Source organism: Malus sylvestris, chromosome 5 (assembly GCF_916048215.2).
Source record: "Malus sylvestris chromosome 5, drMalSylv7.2, whole genome shotgun sequence".
Classification (NCBI taxonomy): Eukaryota; Viridiplantae; Streptophyta; class Magnoliopsida; order Rosales; family Rosaceae; genus Malus; species Malus sylvestris.
Genome location: NC_062264.1, coordinates 20792181 through 20803933, shown reverse-complemented (window position 1 = coordinate 20803933; position 11753 = coordinate 20792181). Strand labels below are relative to the sequence as shown.

Here is an 11753-nt window from a genome sequence, read left to right as displayed (position 1 = left end):
AGCCGGTCTCACCCTCTATTTCCTCTCGCCTATAAAGGCACATGCCTAGTAGCCATGGAGGCCCAGCCCGAGCTGGCCTCCCCGAGCCCCGTGCGCTTGTCACCTCGGCCCGAGTTGAGCCAAGCATCCGGCCCACTCCGGCTGAGCTCAGCCATTGTACCACTTGTGCATAGCAACACTGTGGCACCCATGCCACGATTTCCACACCTCCTCGGCCCCTCGTCGAGCTAATTGTTCAAGCCCCGAAGTTCTAAAAATTAAAAAGAAGGAAAAAGTCAAATTTTTCTTACCTTGGTGCAGCACGGAGAAAAAGAACAACAACGAGAGACGAATCTTTGCAAGGGCAAGAGAAGAAGAAAGCTAGGGGAGGGGAACATATTTCCTCTGGCTTTTCTCTTCCTTGTTAGAATGATGATTATTCTCCAGATTTATTTAATTCTCTACTTAAGGTAGAATTAAATAGGTATTGGGAGCAATTGGTTTCCTTTTCCTAAAAGAAGTCTATCTCCAAATCAAGGAAGGAGATCTAGTTCAAATTGAGAAACAACTCTACATGGCTATGCCGCTTGGGATTTCTACACCTACTGCCTTTTTCCTATGTCCAACACAGCAGATGTGTGGGCATTTGTGGAGCAAAAAATAATCCCAAAAATTCTAGAGGTAACATGTGGACTTTTGCTCAAGAAAGACAAGATTGCCCTCATTAAATGGGCAGACTCCTCAGATACTCACACGCGAAGCTCACACCCCTGAAGGTCCCTGCAGCTGAATACGACTGCCCACAGCTCACCTGCCATTGGCAAGGAAAAGTCAAAGCATTAAAGATTAGGAGTAATTACCCAAATCCTATCTTTAATACATTCCCAATTGAATATTGACTTCTTTCAAGTAAGTAATTCCTATTTAAATCAATTAGGGATAATTATTCTATTATCTCAAAATATTATTTCCTATTTAATATATTGAGAATATTTCTCCATAAACCTTGGCCATTAGGACGCCGCCATGTCTAGGGCAAAACCCTAACACACTATGCCCAGCCTCTCCCCTATATATCCCCAATTCTACCAAATTTTGGTAAGCTTTTGCTACCCCTAAAAGCCCTAAACACTTACTCTTTTTCAAAGAAACTAACTTAGGCATCGGAGATCCATTGGCCTAACCCTCCCCCCTTCCCCTCAACCTCGTGGGCGCGTTAGGCTTAGGTCTTTGATCAAAGGTGTTGATTGTTTTGCAGGTGCATTTTCGTCAAAGCTAGAGACGACGGAAATTTGCATTTACACCAATGTTCTAAAAGTTCCACCTAGGTTCTAGGCGTCTGGTCGCCGACATGATACTCTAGACATTTAAAAAAATAAGAAAGAGCGCCTAAGACATGTTGCAACTCTCACTTAGACAGAAAATAGATAATTTCTATTTTGCTTTTTATATTTCAATATATTGTAAGAGATGAACACTCGTTATATGCTTGTTCTCCATATTTTCAATGCGTTCTAGTACTTTATAATATATATGTCTAACTATTTTGCAATTTATGTATTCCAATACAATTATATATTTTTTTAAGTATTAGTAGACAATTGGATCCGATAACAGTTCAATTTTGTGAAACTTTGATCATGTCTTACGTTATACTGATCAGGACAACTTAAAGGGTCACCTTGTCTGATGGTCACGAGGTTCCAACTAATGTTCAATGTCAATCTGATCACGTCTCTACAGACTAGTTATTTCCTAGCTCAAGATTTTGTTCGATACTTTTCAAAAATAAAACAGGGGCGACCGGCCGGCAAACTTTGATGACCAAATCAAAATTTGCATGGTTTTGAAGGTTTTTAAACGAAATCATGATGGGACACTTGAACCACTATATTTAGTGAGCAAACTCTGGAAGGAAAGAGGACTAACTAACCCTTCAAAATCCTATAAGTGTACCAGAATAAACATCCTTCTACAGTTGATTATAAATATAAAAGTTATAAATAAAAGTTTACATAGTAAAAGTTATAATAAAAATTATAAAGAAAAAGGTTACAAATAAAAGATTATATTAGATTATCCGCCGTTTAAAGAAAACAAAAAGATTATATTAGATTATCATACATTTTTAGTCGTTTAATACTGTTTTTCTGTTGTTGAAAACACTTCTACAAAAAGAAGTTTACCAAACACTCACCTGTTTTATTTTACATATGTTTATTCACAGCACAACAGAAGCAAATTTTTTAAAAAACACAGCTATCCCAAACTAAACCTTATTATGTGCAACGGCACACAAATAATGACATCCTACTTATGTATGATGAAATGAGACTAGCAGCAAATAAAACATCGTCACCATCACCTAATATTATAAAACTAGCAATAATTGAATTAGAGAGGCGCTCTCTCTCTCTCTCTCTCTCTCTCTCTCTCTCATGATCACAAAGGTTTCACCTAATCTTGTATGTAAGTCCATCTAAATGTGTTAAACAGTACAGAGAAAGTACATGCCATCGTGTATATATGATTAAACTAGCGGCAAGTAAAGCGTCGTCACCATGTTGCCACAAGCACTTCTTCTGGTGGTTCTTTTGAACACCAATGTTGCTTCAACGTCAAATATCATCACCGCCCTACCCGGCTTTCCCGGTAGCGTCCCCTTCAAACTTGAAACTGGGTAGGTAGTTCTTGTTTCTTTTCAAAACTATTTTAATACGGAAGATGACTATGAAATTACATGAATTTGAATTTATTATACAAAAGGTACGTGGGAGTAGGCGACATGGATGATGTGCAGCTATTTTATTACTTCATTGAGTCTGAAGGGAGTCCAGAATATGACCCTCTTGTGCTTTGGCTCACTGGAGGTCCTGGTTGTTCTGCGTTTTCTGCACTCGTATATGAAATAGGTACTTATGTAGTCCACTCTGTGCTTCTTTACAGAGGATTTTGGTACTTGCTTACTTATTCACTGTCTGCATCATTTCTGAGGATATAATTCACTATTAGAGGAAATGAGAGAAATGGTTCCTGAACTATGATCAAATTGTAGCTTTAATCCCTAAATTAAAAATTCATTATTTGGTCCTTGAACTTGATAAAATATGGAGGGTTAGTCCTTCGTTACCAATTCCGTTAAATTTTAGTTAAACGTGGTTACATGTTAGTGAAAAATTGCAGGCCTACCTCATCCAACCAACTCTCGCAGCCCACCCTTCAACTTTAATCTTTGATACACTCCTCGCCAACCTCCCACTTCCAACCCCCAATCGTCAATCCCCACTCCCCAGCCGACCCCAACCTGTAGCCCACGGACCACGGCCTTCACCCGAACCCTGAACCCGCATCCCACAAATTCTTGAATCTTACCTATCTAGATAGCATGGATGAATGTCATTGTGAATTCGTTTGCAAAGGGAGATGTGTTCCAAATTTGGATTAGAAACTTTCTTTTGTTTTGGTTGTTGGGAGCGTGCTACAATGGTGTGGCTGGGGTTTGGAGGAGGTGAGGCGGACGGGAAGATAGGAGAGAGAGAGAGAGAGTTAACAGAAAATATGGAGCCCACAAAGACCACGTCATCAAATTAACAGAAAATCTCATGGTGTTAGTATGGAGGGACTAATGCTCCACATTTTGTTAAGTACTAATCTAATGAAATTTTAGTTTAAGGACCAAAGTTACAGTTCAATTATAGTTCAAAGACCATTTCTCCAATTTTTTCTCACTATTATTTATATTACAAGACATTGGTGAAATGAAACTGAAGTTGTATGTGACGTTAATTTTTTTCTGCTAACATTTTGGTAATGGATCCCACAATCACGAAGAAACATGAACATGCGTGTTAATTTTGGTAATGTTGTTGTTGTTGTTCTTTTTTTTCTTTTTTTTTTTTTTTTTTTTTTTTGAACAAATGATAATATGTCCCCTAAGAGAGTGGACTAAGCCTTACAATTGGTTAGTAATCATGTGGTTCAAATTCACCTTGGTGAGAATTGAAGTTAAGACCTCTCACTTATAAAAAAAAAAAAAAGAATACCACTAAACCGTAGTACCGAGTTATATTTACAAGCCTCTTATGAGCCCATATAGTTTGGGAAAATTGACATGAACGGGAATTTTACAAATTCTAAATGCCAAACTGATCAAAATCAAATAAAAATGGCATGCTAATCAAACATTGATGAAATTATCAATCAAATATCGACAACTTACCAACAAAAATTCTGAAAACAGACCATCTCAACAATTGAAATGTGTAATTTCATTATTTAATCATGTTGATGCACAAAATCAGTGAGGACTTTGGTACAACAGAAAATGTTAAGTTTGTGACCTTTGCTAGATTGCTCTGGTCACTAGTGTGGATAAGTATGTAAATGGATAGGGACAGGAAAGCAAACACAAGATGTACGTGGTTCGCCCAGATTGGCTACGTCCACGGAGTAGAGGAGTTCTCATTAATGGTGAAGGGTTTACACAAGTACATAGGTTCAAGCTTTCATTTAGTGGGTACAAGTGAATGATTTAGTACAAATGACATTAGGAAATATTGTGGGAGAATGATCTCCTTTTATATAAGAGTTTCTAGCTTTGTTCTGACATTGACACGTGTCGTGTTATGATTGGCTTCTGATGTTGACACGTGTCATGTTGTGATTAGCTTCTGATGTCGACACGTGTCACATTGTGATTGGCCTCCTGGTTTGAGGGAAACTCTTCTGGGTCCTTGACGGTATAACGTTGACCGGTGCTCAGTAGTTTCGGGATTGGTCAATTATGGTACAAACAGTGCTCCCCTAAGTTCCCGAGTGAGGGAAGCTCCTCGGTTGGGGACTTGCAAGATCCAAGCTGCTGAGTAATCACGAAACTTCTAAGTACCGAAGTGTGGTATCGTCTTCACTTGCCTTATCTGTCTCATAGGTAGATGTGGCATCTTCTCTAGAAGTACTCTTCCTCTATCCAGGGGTGGTATCTTTAACCAGTGGAGATGCATAAGGTAATGTATCAATTTCACTTGAAGCTTACTTGTGGTTTCAGGCTTGGTCAAGCGCGATACAAACCATGTAGTAAGAGTCCTCTAAGTCGTCGAGCTAGGAGAGCTGACGAAAGAGGTGACAGACAAGGTAAGCAATCAGAGCTCCAAGCAATCAGTCCCAGATCAGAAGTTTGATTTCAAGTTCCGGCTGATTGTTCTCATTCTCCCTTGCAGGCAGCATGAAGGATAAAGAGAAGAAAAATGAGAAGAGATGATATGAGATACTTTTGCTTTTGAAGAAGTAACTTTCCACAGGCTTATTCTTGAACTGGGCTGGAGGGTTTTCTGGTTTCCTCCAGAGTATAAGGTTGACTCAAGAATTTGAAGGTCAAAACAAGTCCATCAAATCTAGAGTACGTTCGACCCTGATGATATGGGATACTTTTGCTATTGACAAAGTAGTGGATGTATCGGCACGTGTTCTGTTACGCTTGTCTCCACATGCTTCCTTGTATCCTTCTCACTTGCCCTATCTGTTCCTCAGACATATGTGGTATCTTCTCTGGAAGCATAAGATGTTGAAGATGAGTACTCGAGAGTAATGCCAGGTAAGTAATCAGGCAAGGGGTTCTAGGCAGTCAGTTCCTGACTGGAAGCTTGATTCCAAGTACTGGCTTATTGCTTTCTTTCTTTTTGTCTTGCAGGTAAGAACAAGGGCAAAGGAAAAGACAGGGAAAAAGCATGATATGGGATACTCTTGCTTTTGACCCTGATGATATGAGATACTCTTGCTCTGGTGTGGCTGGTTTGCATAGGTATTATTGGAGGGGAAGAAAGCTGAGTATTTTGAAAGGCTTCGTTGGGAGATATGAGGAAGGGTTGAGCATTTTGCCAGGTCTACCTGTCCGTGGAGGATGGAGGTCGACATATATAGGAGTCTCTCTAATAACAAGTAGTAATGTTATTCCTTTACCCTTCTTGGTCATAGCAATGTACTGGGAGCTGCAAGCTTCACATGTTTTAACTTTGTCAGAGCACTTTGAAAAAGTGGTCTGTGGTATCTGGAAAGCTGATGTTGCGTGTGAAGATTTCAGACAAGCTTTATCCAAGGAAATCTGGCTCTCGAAGTTCGAAGAGCGGTGCCTCTTCGGTTTTAGAACAAGCAATCCTGTCGGGGATCTGGCTCTCAAAATTCGAAGAACGGTGCCTCTTCGATTTTTTAGAAAGCAATCCTGTTGGGAGTCTGGCTCTTGAGATTCGGAGAATGGTGTCTCTTCGATCTTTGAGAAAGTAATCCTGTTGGGAGTCTAGCTCTCGAGATTCGGAGGGCGATGCCTCTTCGATTTTTGAGCAAGTAATCCTGTTAGGAGTCTGGCTTTCGAGATTCAGAGAACAGTGTCTCTTCGATTTTTGAGAAAGTAATCTTGTTGGGAGTCTGGCTCTCGAGATTCGGAGAGCGGTGTCTCTTCGATTTTTGAGAAAGTAATCCTGTTGGGAGTCTGGCTCTCGAGATTCGGAGAGCGGTGCCTCTTTGATTTTTGAGCAAGCAATCTTGTTGGGAGTGTTTTCTCGAATGTGAGTAAAGGTTGGGCATTTTTACCACGGAGCACAGAGGTTGACACACATAGGGACTTTCCAGTTATCAAGCAGTGGTGATGTTCTTTTACCCTTGTGGGTAAGAGCAAGTCCACCCCTAAGGACTTTGCGCCAGCACCCAGCGCATTTATCCACTCAAATGAACAGTAATAGACTGGAGTGAACAGTAATAGGCCAAGGCATCTCCACCCCTAAAAAAATGCGCTGGCACCCAGCGCATTTTTTTGGTGTGTTTTTTTTTTTAAGTTTATTTCGGATAAGATTTTTAACCAATTTTAGATAAAATTTCAAATAAACTTAAAAAAAATACACACTAAAATAAAATTACATACTCATCAAATAAACTATAAAAAAAAAACACACTAAAATGAAATTACATAAACTCATCAAATACACTTTATTCTTCAACCACAAGTTTTTTGGTATTTTTTTTCACACAAAAAGTATATGAAAGCTTTGGTAGAAAGTGTAGAAAATATTGAAATGTGGTGTAAGGTGGAAGATGAGAGTTAGGTATTTATAGAAAAAATAAATAATTTTTTTTTAAATTTTATGTATTTTTTAATATTTTTTCTGTATGTTTTAATAAATTTTAATTAGTTAATTAACGTGGACCGTTGATCTGTGATCGGACGGTATATTTTAAAAGTAAAATTTAATTTTTTTTACCGTTGGAAATCCAACAGTCTAGAAAAACTAGCCGTTGGAAATCCAACGGATATAAGCATGCCACGTCGCTGATGGGATCCGGAGCACAAGTGGGCTGATAGCCCTGTCGGCTACTCGCGGCAGCGCCTGCGTGAAGCGCACGCGCCAGGCAAACTGCCCAGCTTCTTGCTCAGTCTGTTTTAGGCTGGTCCATTGCCCAGCTCGGGCTGGGTACCAGTCAAAATGAGGGGTGGACTTGGTTGACAGGGTGCTGGCCCTGTTTTTGTGCTGGGTCCTGGGCAAAATCCACTGGGGTGGAATTGCTCTAATAGTAAGGTAGCTGGACCTTCAAAATTTATGTGTCTAAACTTTGTCAGATATCTTTGGCAAAGTTATCTGTGGTGCCCGATGAGCTGATGTTGGGTGTGGAAAGTGGTGCCTCTTCGAAATCTGGAGAGTGGTGCCTCTTCGATTTTTGAATTAACGACCATGTTGCCCTTTCTTTTATAAGGGCACCAATTGTATGGAAGAAGTACATTTAGAGAGTTATTGCTTGTAGGAAATTTCCCCTTATTTTGTACTTCAGAGATTTATTGGACCTCATTTCTCCTTCATCATTTCTAAAAATGTCTGGTCCATCCGATCGTCGTTTTGACTTGAACTTTGGTGAAGAGGCAGCTATGTCTCCTCAAGACAACATATGGCGCCCATCTTTCTATCCCCTACTGGTCCTCTTACCGTTGGAGACTCTGTGATGAAGAATGATATGACCGCTGCGATGGTGGCCAGGAACCTTCTCACTCCCAAAGATAACAGACTACTTTCCAAACGGTCTGATGAGTTGGCTGTTAAGGATTTCCTGGCTTTCAGTGTTCAGTGTGCAGGTTCTGTGTCTAATATGGCCCAACGCCTATTTGCTCGAACCCGCCAAGTTGAATCATTGGCGGCTGAAGTGATAAGTCTCAAATAGGAGATTAGAGGGCTCAAGCATAAGAATAAACAGTTGCACAGGCTCGCACATGACTATGCTACAAACATGAAGAGGAAGCTTGACCAGATGCAGGAATCTGATGGTCAGATTTTACTTGATCATCAGAGGTTTATGGGTTTGTTCAAAAGGCATTTATTGTCTTCGTCTTCTGGGGCTGTACCACGTAATGAAGCTCCAAATGATCAACCTCGGATGCCTCCTCCTTCTGGGGTTCTGTCTAGTACTGAGGCTCCGAATGATCACCCTCCGGTGCCTTCTATTTCTGGGGCTCTGCCGACTGCTGAGACTTTTCCTAAGCAACCTTTGTGAAAGATCCCTCTTGTTTGTTTATTTTGACTCATGTATATGTACATATTTGTAACTTATCGGAGATATCAATAAATAAGCTTTGCTTCATTTCAACGTATTGTGTTAAATACACCAAGTCTTCTTCACTAAGTTCTTTGAATTTTTTTTCTTTTGTTGAAGCTTGTATGTTGAAGCTTTGTGAGTGAAGCATGTAGGTTGAGGTAGTGTTCCCTTAATTTCCCGAGTGAAGAAAATTTCTCGGTTTGAGACTTGAAAAATGCAATTCACTAAGTGGTCGTGAGACTTCCGAGTATCAAGGTGCAGTAGCATATGGTAGAAATCCCCCAAGTCTCCGGTCGAGGGAGTTAACGAAAGAGGTGTCTTGCTAGTAGCCAAGCTTCTAAAGTAATAAAACTTCACCATTTTCTTTTCTAAGTGGTAGCCCAAAACTCCTCCTTCATATATTTGTTATGAAAGTTGTTAGGCCCAAAAAAGAGGAGGCCTAGGCATTTTTTTTTTTTTTGAATTTTCGAATTTTTTAATTTCCAAATTTTCGAATTTCTGAATTTTTTTTGAATTTTCAAATTTCCGAAAAAAAAAAAATATATATATATTTTAAGCTTTGTAGGTGAAGCTTTGGTGTTGAAGCTTTGTAGGTGAAGCTTTGAGGTTGAAGCTTTGTTGGGTACCATGAATTGATTTTGCTTCACACTATCTTGATCAAGAGTGTGTGAAGCTTTTGTAGGTGAAGTTTTTGTGGGTCAAGCTTTTGTGGGTTTTGTGGGTGAAGCTTTTGTGGGTCAAGCTTTTATGGGTGAAGCTTTTGTAAGTGAAGCTTTTGTGGGTGAAGCTTTTGTAGGTGAAGCTTTTGTGGGTGAAGCTTTTGTGTTGAAGCTTTTGTAGGTGAAGTTTTGGAGTTGAAGCTTTTGTTGGGTACCATGAATTGATTTTGCTTCACACTATCTTGATCAAGATAGTGTGAAGCTTTTGAGGATTTGTAGTTGTCCTCCATTGATGAAGCTTTTGTTGGTGAAGCTCTTGTGTTGAAGCTTTGTAAGTGAAGCTTTGGAGTTGAAGCTTTGTAGGTGAAGCTTTAGTGTGAAGCTTTTGAGAATTTGTAGTCGTCCTCCATTGATGAAGCTTTGTTGAATTTCCCAATTTTTTTTTTTTTTTTTTTTTTTGGGGGGGGGGAAATTAGAAATTTGAAAATGTGGGAGAGACAACATATACAAATTTTACTTCCACATTGTTGAGCAAGAGATTGTGATTCAAGCCACACCTTGTAGTAGTCGAAGGTTTGGATGAACCATATAAATTGAATTTGCTTCGAACAGTCTTGATCAAGAGTGTGTGAAGCTTTCTACGAGTTGTAGTTGCCCTTCATTGATGAAGCTTTTGTTGGCACCATAAATTGGTTTTGCTTCACACTGACTTGATCAAGAGTGTGTGAAGCTTTTGAGAATTGTGGTTGAACTCCTTTGATGAAGCTCTTGTTGGCACCATAAATTGGTTTTGCTTCACACTGTCTTGATCAAGAGTGTGTGAAGCTTTTAAGAATTGTGGTTGAACTCCTTTGATGAAGCTCTTGTTGGCACCATAAATTGGTTTTGCTTCGCACTATCTTGATCAAGAGTGTGTGAAGCTTTTGAGAATTGTGGTTGCTCTCCATTGATGAAGCTCTTGTTTGCACCATAAATTGGTTTTGCTTCACACTGTCTTGATCAAGAGTGTGTGAAGCTTTTGAGAATTGTGGTTGCCCTCCATTGATGAAGTTCTTTTTGACACCATAAATTGGTTTTGCTTCACACTGTCTTGATCAAGAGTGTGTGAAGCTTTCTACGAGTTGTAGTGTTTGCATTGTTACAGAGGAGAAATGTCTGAAGCAGATGCAAGAGGGCAGAATATCTTGATCTTCGTATGCCATGCACTGAAGGTGACCCTCCGTGTTGGGGGGCACCCAGATGATGGTTGATGTCCACAGAGGCAACGAGCTCGTGTGTTTGAGTACGACTAGTTTCGTGGAGTGTCTCAAAGAGCTTCTCATACTGCTCCTGGAGGACCTCATTCTTCATTGCTATCTTATTGTTCTGAGCTTCTAGCTCATCGACTTTAGCTTGAAGAGCAACCCTTTTTCCTTCCTTCTTTCGTTGCTTCGCACTAGGTGCAAGAGGTGTGTCATTCTGCGTGCTGTGGCTTCCTTTGCTCCCCATGTTGGAAAGGGATGCCTGGTCAAAAGAGAGTGTACGAATGGTAGAAACCAGCTTGGCAAAGCTGAAGAGAGTGGGAATAAGTGTCGTTCCCATAGACGGCGCCAAATGTTGATGCACAAAATCAGTGAGGACTTTGGTTCAACAAAAAATGTTAAGTTTGTGACCTTCGCTAGATTGCTTCGGTCACTAGTGTGGATAAGTATGTAAATGGATAGGGACAGGGAAGCAAACACAAGAAGTACGTGGTTCACCCAGATTGGCTACGTCCACGGAGTAGAGGAGTTCTCATTAATGATGAAGGGTTTACACAAGTACATAGGTTCAAGCTCTCCTTTAGTGAGTACAAGTGAATGATTTAGTACAAATGACATTAGGAAATATTGTGGGAGAATGATCTCCTTTTATCGAAGAGTTTCTAGCTTTGTTATGACATTGACACGTGTCGTGTTGTGATTGGCTTCTGATGTTGACACGTGTCGCGCTGTGATTAGCTTCTGATGTCGACACGTGTCGCATTGTGATTGGCCTCCTAGTTGGAGGGAAACTCTTCTGGATCCTTAACAATATAACGTTGACCGGTGCTCAATAGTTTCGGGATTGGTCAAGTATGGTACAAACAAATCCAATTCTTTAGAGTTTGATGGATGAATTTTATTTTCTTGTACTGTGTAGTAGACGTCTACAAGTACTAGTTTATAATTCAAAAGTTTTTACGAGGTGTGTAGTGAACATATATTACTCCCAAATTTCCAATTGGAACAATTTTGAACAATTTATTAACATTAGTAGTCTGCTGCAAGTAATTTTATTCAAAACTTAATTATTGTAACCATCTTTATTATATAACCCTTACTTTGTTGTAGGTCCGCTATCCTTTGACTATGTAGATTCCATTGGCAACAAGCCAAAGTTAAAGTTGAATCCATACTCATGGACAAAGGTGTGTGACGCTAATTCAATTGCCTTCGAAGTGTTTGTGTTTTCGTATGTGAGATCAATTGCTGCAGCTTTGAGTTATTCTGGATTTTATACAAATATTGTCAATAACCCAAGAATTTC

The 11753-nt window shown here is 39.8% G+C and overlaps 1 protein-coding gene and 1 long non-coding RNA gene across 5 annotated transcripts in view; both read left to right on the top strand.

Annotated features, from left to right (window-relative positions):
- Positions 1 to 2370: 2370 nt before the first annotated feature.
- Positions 2371 to 11753, top strand: part of LOC126621163 (serine carboxypeptidase-like 18) — a 49963-nt gene continuing 40580 nt past the window's right edge. Inside the window, exons 1-3 of one of the 4 annotated variants that reach the window (XM_050289570.1) lie at positions 2371 to 2659; positions 2746 to 2891; positions 11558 to 11634. In XM_050289570.1, coding sequence (XP_050145527.1) covers positions 2541 to 2659; positions 2746 to 2891; positions 11558 to 11634 — 342 coding nt within the window. In that variant the 5' untranslated portion in view covers positions 2371 to 2540. The remainder of the gene's footprint in view (positions 2660 to 2745; positions 2892 to 11557; positions 11635 to 11753) is intronic. The other 3 variants (XM_050289568.1, XM_050289567.1, XM_050289564.1) reach the window with 3 other exon arrangements.
- LOC126621171 (uncharacterized) lies at positions 2901 to 7540 on the top strand. The gene is made up of 2 exons (XR_007622815.1): positions 2901 to 5109; positions 5196 to 7540. It is a non-coding gene; the product is annotated as an uncharacterized LOC126621171 (long non-coding RNA).